The sequence below is a fragment of the Mus caroli genome, unplaced genomic scaffold (assembly GCF_978045245.1).
Source record: "Mus caroli unplaced genomic scaffold, Mus_caroli_1 scaffold_20, whole genome shotgun sequence".
Lineage (NCBI taxonomy): Eukaryota > Metazoa > Chordata > Mammalia > Rodentia > Muridae > Mus > Mus caroli.
The window spans coordinates 3,591,272-3,610,983 of NW_028227275.1; the positions used below are offsets into that span (position 1 = coordinate 3,591,272).

The following is a 19,712-nucleotide window of genomic DNA, read 5'->3' on the forward strand; positions in this document are numbered from 1 at the left end:
CAGAGAAGGGGAGAGTGAGAGCCAGAGAAGGGGAGTGGGAGAGGGAGACGGGGAGAGGGAGAGGGAGAGGGAGAGGGAGAGGGAGAGGGAGAGGGAGAGGGAGAGGGAGAGGGAGAGGGAGAGGGAGAGGGAGAGGGAGAGGGAGAGGGAGAGGGAGAGGGAGAGGGAGAGGGAGAGGGAGAGGGAGAGGGAGAGGGAGAGAAAACATTAATACCCACAGGCAAAGCACAAAGTCTCTCAAACTGCTTGCAGTAGTTAGGAGAAATGGGAACTCAGTGTTCATATATCATTTATTTCATTCCTTGACTTTCCATCTGGGCTTCACTACTTCATGGTCAGTTTGAGGTCGAGTCACATTAAATGCAAATACGCCATAAAGAGTGTGATCAAATCCACTGATGGCTTCGGCTGCTGTCTTTGGATGAACTGATACAACCCTTCCCAAGTAAAAGACTGTTCAAAGTTTTCCTGTTAGAACAGGGCAGGGGATGGGGGTAGTGTAATGATGGATTAAAAATCTCTGAATTAAGACTTTGCTTCAGATGTCTAAAATGAATAACCATTTTACAACTCGTGTGACTGGGTTTAGTGACAGCAAGCTGCCGGCTCCTTTTCCCTCCATAAGTGAGCATTGTAACACACACTATATAGACAATGAAAGTCTACGCTATGAACCCTGTGTAGAGCCAAGCACTGCAGGGAGTGATAGGCAGACCTAGCTGTCCACCTTGACAAACTGAGAGGTAACATTTTCTCTTCTTTATTTTGATTTTTTTAAGAGGGTGGATGGGGAGGAAGAGGGAAGAGGAGGAACCAGCAGGTAGCTGTTGTACCAACTATTGTTTCCCTTATCAAATACCGAAGAGAAAGATAACACTTCAGTCAAGGATGCAAAACAACTTTAATAAAATAATAATAATTAGTTGGCTGATTCAGGAAGTGGCATGAAAGCTCTCAAGGGTTTTCTTGACCTACAAAGTAACAAACTGGCTCTTTCAGGTGGCTGGCTCAGCGAGACATAAGCCATGAAAATACGGTAAAAATAATTAGAAAATATTGACTAATAAAGCCTCCAGGAAATGAAAATAAATTTAAGCACAAAGAGCAAGCCAGATGGAATTTGCAGAACTTTGTTGGAATGTTCCAAAAAAATAAATAAGTAGATTATTTAATTTGCATTTATGGTTTTATCGTGAAATTATGGATTACAGGGCTGTATTCATTCTACATGATTCATATAAACACTCCATAGGGTTGTACAAAATCATGTTTGCCACGCTTCATAAACTAGGTAAGTGACGTTAACTCTGCTATATAATAAAACAATTAAAATATACATCATTATTTCGCCAATACCAATTAAAACGTTCCTGCTGAAAATATGGACTTGTCTTGCATTTTTAACATTTTTTTTGTAATCACTACCAAGGAATTAAAGCCATACGAGAAACCACCGTGTTCTGAGAATTCAGGCTTGGAACCATCACTAAGTAAATGGGACAGTTTCTGTTTAATGTTCTGTGCAAGTCAGGGTCAGAGGAACCCTGCTCCTCTGCCTGGTTCCAACTCGGGGTTTACACCTTCATCTTTCTATCACCTTTATGAAAATCAAAAATTAATTATTGTTTTTCCATTTTGTTTCACACTTTTATTTATTCTCAACAGGAACCTATATTTACAGGGGGGGGCGAGGAATACATAATTTTGATCCTGAAAACTGGTGCCCTTGCAGCTTTCTAAGGGCAACACTATTACTAACAATAAATAACAAAGGGACTAATAAAAATTTCAGATTCTAAATCTGAGTTCAAGCTAGGTTTGCAAATAAAACATCAGGCAATGTGTCCTGCTAAGAGTTATAGCTGACCAAGGTCATTCACTAGCTCTGGCTACTATTAGGCGTATTTCAGTCACCTTTTATTTAATTCTTTAGTATGATGTCTATGTGGATAAATATATGCACATGCGTGCCAGCGCCAATGGAAGCTAGAGAAGATGGAGCCCTCTGGAACAGGCGTTACAGGCAGGAGTGAGCCACCCAACATCCGTAAACCAAACATGGGGCTGCTACCATTCTTAAGCAGTCCAACTCTCCAGCCCATTCCATCACTTTTTGAAGATATTTGTTTTACATTAACTGTATGTGTATGGTTGGGGGAGGGGGGAGAATCTGCACTTGAATGTGGTTGCCATAGAGGACATATGATTCACTGGTCATCAGATCCTCTGGGGCTGGAGATGCAGGCAGGTGTGAGCCGCCAGGTGTGGGGGCTGGGACTTGAACTTGAGTCATCTGCAATGCCTGTTCTATTAACCACTGAACCACCTCCCATCCCTTCAGTCACTTCTGGAAAAGGCAGCTGTCCAGTGACTAACAATTGGGTTATATACACTTGGTTTTGATTTTCCCGACAACCTTCCCAAGGAACAACAGGCTGCAGACTGTAGCATTTTGAAAATCAGCAGCATATACTGGTTAAATCTTTACCATACACAATCTTATGTGCAGAAGACAGTTATATTTCCAAAGATTAATGATTTCATTATGTAAAATTTACACTGGCATTAAGATTGAAACCGTGAATCTTAGAAGAATGAAAAATTAGTATAAAATTGGCATGCATTTGTTTAAACCTCATGTACCCCCTCAGATGCATCTCATTTAAATGTGACAAGGAATATTCCTTATACAGGAAAGAAAACATGCTTTTAAAATACATTTTCTATTTGGTTCATTATAATGCCTATCTTTAATTCCAATGAACAACCACCACTTTGAAATAAATTTCCTTTTGTGTGAAAAATAATACAATGTCACCAACAAGAAGAGTATTTGCTTGCATCCATCCACAGCATTAAGAAATAAACACTAAGTCTAAGTTGTCTGAGACCATGCAGTACATTAAGAGCAAGTGCTGGACTCGACCCATCAGCGTGGCCTAGTCAAGCAGACGGATAAGGGTCTTAGAACAATGGCCGCTATACTCCTCTAGATCAGTCCTTGTCACTCCTGCCTTGTAGCTGAGTCAATGACACAGTCACAGACCTTTAGAGAGGCTTCGGGCTTTGTACACACACCCTGCGACAGTATCCAGCACTCAGAGCTTAACAGAATGTTGGTATTCCAACCTCTCTCTTCCTGTTTTTTTCTGAAACAAAACTAAACCTTTTTTTTTTAACCTCCACAAGCTTTTCTGACACATAAAACTGAAATGTAATCTCCAGTAACATGGAAAAATAAAAAATGGGCTCTCAATATATCGCTTACAAAACAGCTCGGTCTTATACAGTTCATTAAATTACAAGCACTGTGTAGAAGCTCGCTGAAAACCTTTAATGTAAAAATTTTAAATCCCACTTCGTGGATTTTTAACAGTAACAATGGCATCCTATTCTGTTGTAAAAAAAAAAAAAAAAAAAAAAAAAAAAAAAAAAAAAAAAAAACGACAGAAGAAATATGCATGAACAAAATTAAATAAATAAAGGATTCGTGTTCCTCCAGAAAGATAATTTCACTGTCTCAGCCCCAGGTACGAGAGATCACTCACTGACAGCTGGAATCACTGCCCCAGTCAACCTGTTTTGTTCTGGATCCCAGACAATAATTTAGGAGTTTTCTGAAAGCTGGGATCATCCCACACTCCTTGGAAGGAACCGCTTTTATTGATATTTCAGAGGTAACATTTTCCTTATTTAAGACTAAATAATCACAAACTCACTTAGCATTCCTAATGTTATTAATGGCCGCTTCTTCTAGCAAACTTATAATAGCATCAAGACCAAAGCGCTTATTAATTATCAACTGCTCTTTCCTTGTAGCCACATGAAATGATCTTAACAAAGCAGAGGGCATACCCTTATGATGTTACGGAGTAAATCCGTCTTACATCTAATTAGCCTCCTTCATTTTTACACATCAAGAGAATAGCTTCGAATTTGATATAGCACTTTATTTGTAACATCAATAAAAGACGCTCTTGTGCACTGCCAAATATATTTTAAGTACCAGCTAGCTTTCGGCGATAACATGACAAATACAGAAGCAATACTTCTGCTGCCGTGATGTACTGGAGAGTCAGATGTAGTATTTCAGTGAGTGCTCCTCCCTCATACAGAATCAACAAGAACCCAGCATAATGAACAAGAGAGTGCCTCAGCGCTTGCTGCAGCTCCCTGGAAGGCTTCATCCAGCCAGTCTCACTCGCAGGCATGTCCTGGATTCACTCTCTCTCCTCATCATATTTCATTACCTCTTTTTCCACATTCCTCTCAATGAACTTCCCTCCCATACTCAGTAAATATATTCAGTATATTTAACATAAACTAAGCTTTGCTCACCCCTGCTCAATATAAAGCGCTTGAATTCTCAGTCTTAATTGTCATAGTTTGATGGTATTACATATCTATCCATCACTGAAACAGATGTAGTATAAGACACAAGAGGCTCATACAATTTTCAAATAAGGACACAACAGTCAAAATGCTTCTAAAGGGTCAAAAGGTCACGCACTCCTATCATTCTCTTCTTCTGTCTCTGATACTAACTCATTCCAACACATCTCATCTTGGCTCTGTATGACCACTGTGCTGAAATTAGAGAAAACCCAATTCATAGTCTGTCACTAAACTGATCTCTGAAATGACATATAAGCATGCTGTCAATCTATTTGAGAAAGTTGTCCGGTATTTTCCTCTTTGTACAATCCTAACAGATACATACCTATGTCATATGCCAGGAAATCGGCAGAAAAACATTTTGCACCGTTACTCAGGGAAGTATCATTATGGGTATTTCCTCCAAAAATAAGCATAGCTCCATTGATAAGAACAGCTGAATGAAGGTATCTGGCAAACCCACTTTCTTTCAAAATAGTCCTACAGAATAAAATTTAAAAATGTATTACAAAGGATAAAGAGACTTCCCTGACTTTATAAATAAACTATTGACTCTGTATATAAATTTTGTTCTGGGATTTATTAGGGGAAAATACATATATTTTAACAACTTGTAAATAACTTCAAAGCTTCAATGTTTTAAAAGAATATTTATAGAATCTCCATATCTCAAGATGCTTCGAGGAAGAACAATATATATATAGAATTCTTAATCCTAACAATTTATGTTTTAAATGATTTTTCACTTTTGAAGGTAGGACACCAGTCTACCTCAAAGGAAAGAACCAAAACACCATGACTTTTTCACACTAAGGCAAACAAAAAGTTAAGTATAATAAATTTAGCCCAAATTACTTTGGGTTAAAATTATAAAATTGATAAGAAACCCTTAATGAGCCTTTATGTTTAATCAAAGTTTATACACAAAAATGTATATACCAATAAGTCAAAAACTCAATTAATTTCCATAAGATGAACATGACCAAATAATCAGAACCTGGATAGAAACATTACTATTTTTATTTCAATGACCAGCTCTACTTTACTTTTATATGGGTTGTACTTAATTTGTGTTTAGATTCTTTTGCTCACGGTTGTCTTTAGATGCATCTACATTGTGTGATTAATTAAAAACTGCACATAGGGGCTGGAGATGGCGCAGCAGTTAGGAAGACAGCAACACCAGGCAGCTCCAGGAGCATCTGGAAACTCCACAGGCACCTGTGCTTGCTCCTGTGCAGCTGTGCTTGCTCCTGTGCACCTGTGCTTGCTCCTGTGCAGCTGTGCTTGCTCCTGTGCACCTGTGCTTGCTCCTGTGCACCTGTGCTTGCTCCTGTGCAGCTGTGCTTGCTCCTGTGCAGCTGTGCTTGCTCCTGTGCACCTGTGCTTGCTCCTGTGCACCTGTGCTTGCTCCTGTGCACCTGTGCTTGCTCCTGTGCACCTGTGCTTGCTCCTATGCAGCTGTGCTCACTCATATGCACCTGTGCTCACGTGCACTTGTGGTCACACTCACATGCACACACATACTTAAAAATAAATCCTCTGAAATGTGTTTTTCAGGAACAGTAAATTTTACATAAAGTGCTATAAACATATGCTCAGAATTATAAATTTTTCTAAATACACCGATATATGAAGATGAAGAGTAATATAAATTAATACTTTGTGACAATTATGATTAAAAATATAAACACAGTAAACATTTATAAAATTGTTAGTTTGTATCTAGTCTCTTAAAATCATGTTTTTTAAATATCATCTAAAGGTTCCACAGTCTCTCCAGGAAAAGAACCTTAATTAATACAAAATAGTTTTAAGGTCTCAGAAAATTTGAGATCTCATAAAACTCTACGAAGAGCAACATTATACACTTACTCAGGAATGTCTGCTAAGCTTGGGATAGGAATGTCAACACTGATTCTGACGAGGTGGCATAGGCCTGTGATGCCAGAGACTTAGGAGTCTAAGACAGCAGAGCAGGGGTGTGGCTAAGAGCAGAAAGCTCAGCCACAGGGTACCTGCCTTGCTTGCACAAGGTCACAGTTCAGGCCCCTCTTCCAGGGTAAGGAAACAAGCAACAATAGTGTATTAACTCAGGAGTGTTACTATGTCTTCCCAGTGTCTCCTCACTACTGTGGACACCAGTACAGAAGGACAGATCTCCAACTCCAAGGGGTGGAGCCGGGGGGGGGAAAAAGGTGCTTCATCTCTTGGTTCCTACTTCAGGTCAACCATATGTTGCTGAGAGTATCAGGCCACCACAAATTTCAAGCTCTCCATTCTTACCTAAGTTCAATTCCACGAAAAACTCAGAGAAGTCTGGGTGATTTTCCATACTCAGTCCTCAACAGAGGTGGGAGTTATCAACCTCGCTTATGAGGTTAAAGTGGAGCCAAAGAATGTTGATCCTGCCTTAATAAGGCATAAGTTCTATATCAGAGAGTCAAGCTTAAAAGATACCAGCCTCCTATCACAAGTTCTCTGTGTATAAAGCAACAGTACCACACCAAGGGGAATCAGGTCTCTGTGCCCATGAATCTACAATACAAGCTCTCCAGGAGGGAAAAAGGCAGACAAAACAGAGGTCTCTAAAGCTCTCCCCGGGGAACTGAGTATGCGTGTGTGTGTGTGTGTGTGTGTGTGTGTGCGCGCGCGCGCGCGTGCGTGTATGTGTGTGTGTGTGTGTATATAAAATGTTACTATATGTATATACATAGTAAGATATTTTATATAATAATATATAAATACACATATGTATCAGTATAAAAATAAAATGTATACTTACATAGTAAGATATTTTATATAATAATATATAAATACACATATGTATCAGTATAAAAATAAAATGTATACTTCATAAAATATTCTATGTAAGATTTATGAAAAACACTATAAAATTCTGAGTTTAAAAAAGATCAAGCACTTGGGGGGAGGGGCAGAGGAACGTGAATCTCTTGAGTTTGAGGCCAGCCTGATCTACATAGCAAACTCCAGATAGCATATTTAAACCCTATCTCAAAACAAATAAATAAAAAATAAATAAAATAAAAGTCTCTAAATGAAAGGAGAAACACTACATGCACATGAATGTAAAGATTAATACAATCAACTGCCAGCTCTTATGCTGATCTGGAGATACAAGTTATTGTCAATCAAAATCCCAGTAAATTATGGACAGTGCAGACAGACAGGAAGATTTACATGGGTTGGTAAAAGCTTAAGTTAGACAAAGTCGGGGCTAAAGAGACCTCTTAGCCGTTAAGAGCACTTAGCGCCTTGAAGAAGATCCAGGCTTAGGTCCCAGAATCCATATGGTGGCTCACACTGTTTATAACTCCAGTTCCAGGGTATCGGATGCCTCTTCTGGCCTCCGTGGACACGTGTGTAAATGTTGTGCACAGGCACAGATCCGGGCACTCAAACTTAAACAAAATAAATACTTAAAAAACATAAAATTAATTTAATATTTAAGAAAAATACTGAATCAAGTGAAAGGACTGACTGCTCCCGTCCTCTGCGTTTACTATGATCTACAGTAGCCGAAGCAGTCTGTTACTGAAAAAAAAGACAAGTAAGTTAACAGAGTGGACTAGAGAGCCCGGAGACAGACCAACTCAAGTATACCCAACTGACATTTAACAAGAAGCAAAACTTGCTCCATGACGATAGGATAGCATACCCAAGAAACACTACTGCAGTAACTAAAAGTCGTAAACAATAGAGAAAGAATTTAGACCCCTACTGAAGACTCGCTGTTGAATACATTCACAGTAAAGAGCGCGCCCTGCCAATGTGGAGACGAGACCTTTCAGACTCCAGAACCCATATAAAAGCCTGTGGGAGAGCCCACCCGTCACTGTGATGCAGAGGCAGAGGCAGAGGCAGGGCATTCTAGAATACGCTAGCTAAAATGGTCAAAACGGCGAGCTCCAGCTTCAGCAACAGATCGTGTTTCGAAATATTCTGTGGTGCACAAAAGAGGGTTACAACTCATGAAGTAAGTAAAGCTCAGATCTCCACATTGCAGCCACAAACACACGCACGTACACATACACACGTGTGCACCCACACACGCATGAACACGCATGCAGGCACGTATGCATACCACATAAATATTTGTTACACTGATGAAAAAAATTAATGTAGAATAAATAGTAAACATGTTGGGGGTTGATTCTAATGCTATTTGTTTCCATTCGGCTCCCAAAGTCACACGAGAATCTGCGGGTTCAGATGCTGGGGGTCCCTGCCCCCAGTTGGCTCTCATTGGTGAATCAAGTTACTGGCAGCCAATGGCTGGGTAGGGAGTCGGAGGCGGGATTTTAGGATTCCTGGGAAGGGATAGAGAAGGAAGAAGAGGAGATTCCGCCATAGGATGACATAGGAGATGGACCACACAGGAAAAGGTGCAGGAGGGAGAGCCCACCGACAGGTAGGTGCAGGGGAAAACAGCCCCAGAAGGGCTGCCCAGCAAGGTCCGGGGCAGCAAAGATAAAATATAGATTTTAGAAAGTGATAACTCGGGAATATCGGAAGGGAGTGTGTATTAGCCACATGGAGATAGGAAGTGCCCCAGCCATTGCGCTGCTTAGGGTATATTAAAAATAAGCCGGTGTGTGTGTGTGTGTGTGTGTGTGTGTGTGTGTGTGTGTGTGTGCGCGCGCGCGTTTCATTAGGGGACTCCAGAGCATTGGGCAGCAGCAAGAAGCGCAGCTGCAGGCGAGAGTCCAGAGCAGATTAACAACTTACTGCTACATAAACACACAGGCAGAATATGATAAACACCTAGAGGATAACATGAGAGAAAATCTAGGAAGTGAGGTTGATGATGAATTCTTTAGAAGTACCAAAAAGCACAAACCATGAAAACTAGCTGCTGAGGCCTTTAATTTCTATTTTTGTTTTATGAAAGGTAATTCTATTGATGAGGTCTTGGTTAATTTAGATAATGCTCAAAGAATAAAAGTGCAAGCCAAGAACTGTCATAAGAAATTTTGTAACAAAAAAAATCACATAAAAACAGTGCAACAACAACAAAAGAATGGTTTCCAAATCATACAAAGAAATGGAACCCAAAAGAAGTGTACGGCCCCATATGTGAATAAAGAAAAGACAGAGGTGTCAAATACATGTCTAAAAGTTACACAATCACTGAGTGTTCACAGAAGTGCAGGTGAAAATAGCAGGGAGGGCTTCAGTACAACCTATTGAAGTGGCTAAATAGTGCGCTGAAAATCTTTGTCCACTCAAACGCACGATGCCATTTGCAGGGAAGTGGGTGGAGCTTAGCTTTCAGTTAAGCTGCTAACTGTCTAGTTCTTCATCTATGGGTGAGCCAATAAAAGTTTTCTCATCCACACTGCACGTCAACGGGGATGATGTCACCACGCAGATCTTGTTCATACTTTCTAGATTTCATGGGTACAACTTCCCTGACCTGTACAGATGTCACAGTCTCACAGCAGACCTCCTGGTCCCCTGGCTGTTAATCCTTCTGCCCCGGTTCTCTGAGCCTTAGGTGTACGGGTTGTGTTGTGATGTATCAGTTGGGGCTGGGCACCGCACTGAGCATAATGTCAGACAGACAGCTGTTACATGCTCTCTCTCACGTGTGAAATTTAAAAGTTATGTGAAAGTAAAGGTGCATGAAAGAGAGGGGAGAGTGTGATGGAGGGAGAGACAGTAAACAGGGCCGGAGCACAGGGAAAGTCACAATGAGACCGTTACTCTGTAATACCTCTAACTTTTAAAAGGCATTGCACTGTAAGAATAATAGTGTTATAATGATTTAATGAGTAATATATCAATTTCATAGATCAGTTCTTTAAAATACTTATAAAAACTGAATCATGTAATAATCACTGAATAATCTGAAAATTCTTATAACCACTTTGAAATAAATTCCATTGTTAAAATTCTATACATCAAAAGTCACCTTTAGTTCTCTTAAAGGCTATAGTTACAAACTACTGGTGAAAATAATAAGTCTGGTCTTAAAAATGTGGTTTTAAAAGCATTAAAAGAATACACCCCCCCCCAAATAATGCATCTGATATAGCCTTAACACCAAATAATTAACGTGAAAAATCCAAGAAGCATGATCCTATTTCATGTTCAGAAAGATTATAGTTCCTTATCAAAATATTAACTAACCAGAAATCAATAGTAATATTTGACTAAAGTTGATTTGAGTTACTAAATCATGATAATAGCCAAATTACTTTGAGAAAAAAACATCAGATAATGAACTCTAAAAAAGGGCACCAAACCAAGAAAATAAATAAAAATTTGTTCCCAACGTACTTCCCAATATTTTTATGGATTATTTTGAAATTTCACAGAATGCACACCGATCACACTTCCGTGCACGCACACGACCTTATGAGTTCATGCTGGGTTCTTTGGGTGTATGTGTGTTTTAAGGATGGCCTCTTGGGACTGGATAACCAGTCAGGGTAGCTCATCTTTGGAGCAGACAAGCCCTCTCTCAGCAGCCTTTAACTGCCTGTAGTTCTCCATCTATAGGCGAGGCTCAGTAAGATTTCTCATCCACACTGTCACATCAACCAATGATGTCATCACGCAGATCTTGTCCAAAAGTACAACTTCCCTGCCATAATACAGAGGTCACGGTCTCACAGCAGACATCCTGGCCCTCTGGCTATTCATCTTTCTGTCCCCGTCTCTGAACCTTGGGTATAAGGCTTTCGTTGTGATGTCTCAGTTGGGGCCGAGCGCCACGCTGTATGTTGTTCTCCTAATTTTGACTAGTTGTTGATTTCTGCAGTGGTCTCTGTGGTGGTTTGAATAGGAATGGCCCCCAAAGGCTCATATATTGGAATGCATGGTCATCAGGGGTGGCATTATTTGGAAGGATTAGGAGGTGTGTAGGTATAAGGATGAGTGTTTAGAATAAAGTTAGAAATTATAAGTTTCAGAAAATGGTGGCAGTAAGTTCTCCTTTGAGCTCCATGATTTGTCAGCAGGGGTGGTTGGAATTACAATGCCAGGGATTAATTCCTTCCTATTGAGTGGGCCTCAAATCCAACTTATGTGCCACTATCACATTATTGGGGCCATATTGGACAGCTGGGCATTGTGGTCCATAGTTTTTTACAAGGGGGTAGGACTACTGACTGTTTTTTCCCATAGTAGTTTGTGGGGAATTGCAGGCTGGTCTCCAGTTGAGCTGAGGTCTGAACCCTGGAAGGGTGATGATTCACCTTCGTGACCCGGTAGACGGTCCCTCATGCTCCTGGAACTCTGGCTCCTGCCTAAGTTACCGCCCCCCACTGCACCCACAAGAGAAGCATGGTCAGTAGTCAATGTCCCAAGCTTCTGACCTTCAGGCTAAACTCCTCCCCAGTTACCTAGCAACCATAAAGACCATAAAAAGGGGTGCTTAGCCCCACCTCAACCTCTTACTCTCTTACTCTCTTACTGCTTACTCAAATCTCCCTCTTACCCCTCACTCTCACCTTCTCTCTCCTCTCTTTGTCTTCTCTCCTCTCTCTTTGTCTTCTCCTCTCTCCTCTCTTTCTCTCTAGCCTTTTCCCTCTCTCTCTCTCTCTCTCTCTCTCTCTCTCTCTCTCTCTCTCTCTCTCTCTCTCTCTCTCTCTCTCTCTCTCTCTCTCTCTTTTTCCCCCAGCATTTCTATAATAAAGCTCTTAAACCATAGAGAGTCTCTGTTCCATCAAGATCCGCTGCTCACTCTGGTCAGTGTTGGGAACCTCTTCCCTCATCCCTCTCTCCCATAACCCTGGGGCTACAGGGTATGGCCCTGGGGCCCCCAGGTTGGGGGCTGCCCCTTGTCTACCCACCCTCCACCCCCATCAAGTGGGTCAGAGGCTTGGATGCCTACCCCGGGCTGAGTGGAAAGCATTTGGCAGCCCTCCTGCCCAGAGCATAGGAGGATAGCCGGATGAGAGCTATCCTCCCCTCCCCCACTTCCCCAGGCCCCCTTTCTTTAGTTCCCGTGGTAGTTTACACAGCCACTTTGGTTACTATGAGAACTGGTCTTCAAAGAGTGTCCCAGGATGCTTCCAGCTGATACCTCTAAGTCCTAAATTGTAGCACCTTAACTACAAGGACTCCCCTTATTCACAGAAGAAATCAGGGACAATGGCAGTATCCTATGTGGTTGTGAGGGTCTCTTGGACTCCCTGACCAACAAGCAGAAAAGAGGTGCCCCATGCCTGGATTTTGTTAGATAGTCTGTCTCTTGGGGGGAATCATATCACCCCAAGTGATGTAACTTCATTTAATGTGATGTACCACACACATATACATACAAACACACATATACACAGATACACACACACCCTCCAGAGCACCTGTATCCTTGTCCCTCTTCTCTAGAGCTCTTCCTGGACCCTCTTGGTCCCTATCCATCTTCCTGTGACTCTGGGTTAAACACTGATCTCTGAAGTCTTGGAGCTAGGATCCACAAATGAGAAAGCACATGTACCATTTGTCTTGATGACTCTGTGTTATCTCGTTCTGTTCCGTGTAATTGTTGTCTAATTCTATCCACTTACCTGCACAGATAGTGATTTAATTTTTCTTCACAACTAAATAGATGTTCACTGTGTGTTTCCTTTCACTATCCGTTCATTAGTTGGAGAACGTGTAGGCTGCTTCCAGTTTCTAGCTATTGTGAATAGTGCAGCAGTGGGCACTGCTGAGGAAGGATCTGTAGGGTAAGACATCAGGCCCTTCAGGGATGTGACAAGGAGTAGGCAAGGCTGGGTCTCAGGATAGACTTGATTTTAGCACTCGGACACTTTTCTGATAGCTTTCTAAAGTAGCTGCCCCAGCTGGCAACCCCCTCAATGGTGAATGAGGTCCCCATTTCCCCGCAGCCTCACCAGCATATGCTGTTGATCGTCTTGACCGTAGCCGTTCAGTCCAAGGTGAGATGAAATCTCAGAGCAAGTATCATGTGCATGACCCTAGCTGCCAAGGATGCTGGATACTTCTGAACTTGGCCGTTTTTAACTCTTCTTTTGGGAACTCTCTTCAGATCCACAGACAATTTTTAAGTTTTTTTAAATTGATTTTTTTGTTTGTTTGTTTCTTAGTACTTTGTATATTCTGGCATTAGCCCTCTATTAGGTTTATAGCTGGCAGGTTCCCTCCTACGCTTCCTCTTCATGTGGTTGATTGCTTGCCTTACTGTGGAGAAGCATTTGAGTTTTCCTAGGTCCCATTTGTCGACTGTTGGCTGTGATTCCGGAGCAAATGGAGCCCCGTTCAGAGAATCTTTCCTGCACCTGTGGTTTCCTTTCAGGAATTTCAGTGTTTCCACTTCCACGTTGAAGCCTTTGTCCCATTCGAAGTAGATTTTTGTACAAAGTAATAGATATGCATCTAATTTCATTCCTCTGTAGTGTGGGCATTATTGGGATAATTTACTAAACCTCCCTAATAAAGATTTCTACCAACCCCCCCCCCACACACACACACACACAGCTCTTACTGGAGACACTGAAAATGTTTCTTTAAGTCTGAGGACTGATAAAGAAGAGTCACTGTGCTCTGTTCTTCACCGAGGTGAGGACGCAGTGGCCATAAAAAGACAACACTGAAAGCCATAGAACCCAGAAGGATCTTATTCACACTACCCATGTAGAATCTAAACCAACCTCTGTGAAGGAACGAAAAATACTTACACAGATAATTACTAAAATCAGCAACCCTGACATAAAACATAAATATAAGTCTTATTTCCATCAAGGTAAAAACAGAAAAAAAAATGACAGTATTCATTGAATGTACAGTACCCCCCCCCAAAGTTAATATGTATTTTCAAACCCAGAATGTGATCTCATTTGGAAATGGAGTCTCTGCAAATGGTTTGTGGCTAAGATAAAAAGAAGTCACGATTTAAGTTATATAAATGAGGCCATATTAATATTAGATTCACCCAGATCCTAAATTCACTGACTGGAGTCTTTACAAAGCAAGTCACACATAGACGAAATTTAGATTAGAAGGATATAGTTACAGCAAAGAAGGCCCCAGATGTACGAAACACTGCAAAAGCAGAGACCATTTCCAGGGGTCTCGGCCAGGATCACAGTTCTGCTGCGTGTTCTCCAGAACGCTGCCCATTCTCAGTGTCAGCTGGAAGAAACTGCATTCCTGTTTCTTAAAGACACGAGGCTCGTGGTGACATGTAACTGCAGCCTTGGGAAAACAATACAAGGGTCCAGAGGGACAGCTCCATGGGTCAGGGCGCCTGCTGTCACGTCTGTCAGGCTAAGTCCAGTCCCAGAACTCATGTGGTTCAAGAGAGAACCAGCTGCCCCAAGCTATCCTCTCCCTTCCATAAGCAAGCTGCAGGCTGTACACATACGCGCACACTGTAGCCTATACACATGCACACACACCACAGCCTGTACACATGCACACATGCTCGGCTCACATGTGCCCCCTACACACTAAGGTAAGTATGAATTCAAAGCATACAGATTGCATTGAAAAGAGCATGACCCCAATATAGGGGAATGCCAGGGCCAAAAGAATGGGAATGGGTGGGTAGGGAAGTGGGGGGCACTATGGGGGACTTTTGGGATAACATTGGAAATGTAATTGAGGAAAATATGTAATAAAAATGTTAAAAAAAAAAAAGAAAAGAGCATGAAAATATTAATCACCTAGGTATAATTTTGTTATTAATGTTTTCCATACTATAGACAATCAAAGGAATGAATGAGCTGTTATTGACCAATGCCCACGGAGTATTTATTGCACACACATGTACTCACACACACACACACAAGCTCTTACTGCACAGACACACTCACATACAGAAGCTTTTACTGGCAGACACACACACACACACACACACGCGCACACACACTCTTACCTACCTAGGATGAAAATTAACTGTGAAACTAGTTATAAAAATTTGAAGATTATTTATAAAAATATAAAACATTGTGGAATACTGTTATTTAAGCAAAACACAAAGCACAGCTTATAAAATAAAATTTCCTTCTTTGACTATATACATGTAAGTATATATCAAATATTTATCAAATAATAAGGAAAGAATAGAAAAACTATCCACACTCTGAGAAAGCACGATTGCAAAATACAAAATAAACCGATACTGCAGAGAGATATACACAATCTAGCAAATATAATAAAATGGACAGGATATTTGCCCGAAATTTAAACTAAGTACTATATGACAATAAATATAAGAAGATATTCTACGTTATTTGTGAAGGAGAAAATGCAAATTGAAATCTAAACTGGAGGGCGGAAGAGATGGCTCACTAGTGAAGTGCCTGTCTCACAGGAAACAAGAGGCTGGCTGTGACTCAGGATGAAGGGTGCAGAAGAACAAATCGTCGGAGCTCGCTGGCCAGCCGGCAGCATCAGTAAACTCCAGGGTCAGGGACAGACCCTGTCTCAAAAGAAAGGTGGAGAATAAAGTGGAAGCTCAATGTAAATGTCTGACATCTGTATACATGCATGAACATGCGCACAGGCATATGTGCACACACAAAAGTATCCACACAATATATAAATAGATGGATCAATGGATCAATAACAAAATAAAACAGAACAAAACAAAGCCTAACAGGCTAACTAGAGCATCGAGACCATGGGTGTTCATTCACGCCAGATGCTCAGACACAGGGCTGAAATGCTGAGCGATTCATGCTCGCAGTACGTTACCACTCCTCACATCAGTGCCCACACAATCCTACCCACAATCCTTCCCTGCCCTCGCCCAGGCCTGCCCCTCCCCAGTGATCACTTCATATATCAATCTCTGTAACTCAAATGTCCTGAAGCGAGCTCTGTGTTTTCAGCCAGTGACTTTTATTTCACTGAGAAACTAGAGAACTGAACGATGTATAAGTCCTCGCAGTCTTTTCTGCATTTGTGGTCACGCAGTCTGCTGGTTCTCAACGTGAAGTGCCTGCTCCCCCCGACCCCCGTGCTCCCTCCCACTACTGCTTTTGCAAACACTCTTCCCAGCAAAGTGCTCCCTTTCTGTCTTCCTGTTTTTTACATGTTTGATTGGTCCTGGGTCAGGCTACAAATGTAAATTTCTTCAACCTTAAAAAGCGATGCTCTCTTGACTCACTTCTCTAACCATTATCACTCTTAGTACATCTCAGCTCCTCAGAGACTTGTCTGCAGTTTTTGTGGTTTTCTTTTTAACCTAACAAACAGCTTGATAGCCATTCAATGAAGCATTTGTTGGAAGGGGTTCAGGCATGTAATATGTAGACATATTAAGTATGGTCATCAATATCAACTTAAATGTGCTTGGCCTAATAGCAAACTTACAAAACTGAGCCGTCTCCAAAATCTCTTGACAGGTAAATAGGTTTCAAGATCTAAGTCCCTGCTATTACACACATGCACACACGCACACACACACACACACACACGCACACACACACGCACGCACACCTACTGTCAGATATGACAGATATGCAAAAAAAAGCATCATGATCTGCCTCATTAAACAAGGTTAATCAAAGCTCTAATGACACCAGACCTCTATGACAAAGTTGAAGCCCTCTGGAAAGGATAGCACCGGTCAGCACAACATAGAACCAAGATAAAAAGAGTCAACTCGGAGGAGTGAGAACCCGAAAAGTCAAAGGGCATTTGTGTTTCTCCACTCTTTAAATGTGAACAGATAAGATCTAACTGCTTATGAAGTAGGGGTGTAGCAGCAGTGGCTCTGATGCCTCAATCCTTTCCCAACAGTGAAAATAAAAATGTTTGGTAACTAAACATTAAAATGTGAGTTTTCACTCTGTAGACCAGGCTGGCCTCGAACTCAGAAATCTGCCTGTCTCTGCCTCCCGAGTGCTGGGATTAAAGGCGTGCGCCACCACATATCAAATTATCACAAACTAGTAGCATATAATATTAAATCACAGAAGTGATATCAAATATATTCCTATTTGTTAAGTTATAAAACAAAACATCTTAATTCCCCACCCCCACTATGGCTGAGATATGTTGTCTGATTCAATTCTTGGTTGGTTGGTTGCTTGTGTATTTTTGTTGGTGATGGTGATGGTGGTGGTCGCAGTGGTGGTGGTAGTGGGGGTAGTGTTTTGAAAATGTCATTGTGTTGTTTTCTTTTGTTAATAATTTTCCATTAGGTAGAGAATTTTAGGCTTTCTTCCAGACATTTGGAAGCACTGTGTCTTCCTGAGTTCCATGTTTTCAGTTAAGAAGTCATCTACTGGATTGGTCAAGTGTTAACTGCATAAGTAACAGGATAGCAGATAGTAGAGTTCAACTCCCCAGGACCCAGATAAAGGACAGGTGGGTGTGGTCAGGGGTGTGGCTGGCTGGGTGTGGTGAGGGGGATGTGGTCAGAGGGTGTGGCTGAGTGGGTGTGCAAGTAGAGTTCAGCTCAGCAGAACCCAAGAAAAATCCAGGTGGGTGTGGTCAGGGGTGTGGCCAGGTGGGTGTGGTAGTCCACCTGATTCCCAGTGCTTAAAAGGTGGAAGACACAGGAGAGGATCCTTGGAGTAAGCAGGCTAGCCAGGTGAGCTGTATCAGGGAAGATGCGCTTCCTCAGCAAGTAAGATAAATGGTGATGTTTGAGAAAGACTCCCTGGCTCCAACTTCAAACCTCCACAGGCATGCACACATAAGTGCATGTGCACAAATGTGTGTGCCTACTACCACAGGAAAACACATAGACACGTGCATGTGCACTACCCACCGCGCACACAGCTTGCAGACCAAGAAAATCTGTCTGTTGTCATTCAGCCAGAGTTGCCTCCAAAACAGGGAAATGCCTTTGCTCTTTGTCTGCATTCTGAGGGGATTTTTACTATGATTGTATTCATTTCCCCTGCCCTTGTTCTCAGGAAGCTGCTTCATTCTGTGGCCTAATCTCTTAGGTCATGTTTAGGATGTTATTATTCATTTCCCAGAGGAAGTCTCACAAAACCCTGTTCTCTTCAGACACTGCCGAAAGTTAAGGATAGATGTAGATGTGAAAGGGTAGTAAATCACTATGTAATGAACAATTTTCCTTAAGTGCACTCAAGCAACTTCAAAAGGCATGTTCATTGTCTTAAGACAAAAAAGCAAAAAAACATACACACACACACACAAAAAAACAAGTACAACAAAAATTATAGTGTAAAACTACAAATACAAAAGATTTTAAAAAACAACAACAACAGTGTGTTTCTAGAAGAAGACGAATGTCATGGCTATAAATATGTCATACATTAAACAAAAAGAGACAAATGAACCCTGGAGAGAATTCCAAGCGACCATGTTAACTGGGGAACCACGCACGGTAACGTCACTGAGCCTCCGTTGCTCTCTGCCTAGGAGCATGCGTGGGAATCCTGTCACCAGGTGTGGTGGGAATTTATTATTTTGTACTATTGGCTGCATGACCATGTGTCGTAGTTACCATTTAAGATTTTAAAAGTTCAAAAACTTCTCTGTGGCTTTTCCATACCCACCACTACTGTGTAAACATAAGATATTATCACAAGACAACGGGGCTGGTGCTCATAGGAGCTCACGGGGCTGGGACAGCACGCACAAGGCCTGCTCAGGCTCAAACCAGACACAACCGCATGGAGGAGGAGAAGTGAGCACAAACTCCCACCCGAACCAACCCAGAAGCTATTTGCAACTGACACCTACAAGGAAAAGGGAAGATCGGGTTTCTCCAGTTGCAACTGTTGTCCACAGCTTTTGTGTGTGACTTTTTTGTTTTGGTTTGGGTATTTCTGGGAGTTTTGGTGGTTGTTTTGTTTGTTTGTTTTGATTTCTTTTGGTTTTGTTTTTTACTGAGAGAGAAAGAACATGAAGGTTAAGGGGAGGGAGGTGAGGGTGATCTGGGAGGAGGGGAGAAGGGGAAGGAATACTATCAAAATATAATGGATGATAAAATGCCAATAAAGATACTGTTGCCCAGCCCTTCCCACCACCCCTTCCCCATCTGTCACTCAGCCTACTCACCAAGTCCTGGTGTTGACTTCATACTTATAGAGGTCATCCACCAGCCCGTACTTATTGCCGGGCAATGCTTTGTAGCCTCCGTGAACATAGATGGACTTGGTCACTTCATCATACACACTTGTGTGGCCATATCCACCTTGCACAATGGCTCCTTTCGTTTCTGGAACTAGCCAAGTGTTTGAGGCTATAGCAGGGGAGAAAAATAGGTGACGATGTTCAAAACAACCAAAATATCACAAAAAAAAAACCCCACACATTTTTATGTGTAGAGAGAGCAGCCTAACACTCAGTACTTAAAGACACTACGGTGGGCACTAAGGCAACCTAAGTGTCCT

General features: G+C 41.6%; 1 protein-coding gene across 3 annotated transcripts in view; it reads right to left on the reverse strand.

Annotated features, from left to right (window-relative positions):
• Atrnl1 (attractin like 1) overlaps positions 1 to 19,712 on the reverse strand; it is a 516,957-nt gene that overhangs the window by 452,170 nt on the left and 45,075 nt on the right. For all 3 annotated transcript variants that reach the window (XM_021151617.3, XM_085834192.1, XM_085834193.1), the window contains exons 9-10: positions 19,378 to 19,561; positions 4,721 to 4,875 (exon numbers count right to left, since the gene is read on the reverse strand). In XM_021151617.3, coding sequence (XP_021007276.1) covers positions 4,721 to 4,875; positions 19,378 to 19,561 — 339 coding nt within the window. The remainder of the gene's footprint in view (positions 1 to 4,720; positions 4,876 to 19,377; positions 19,562 to 19,712) is intronic.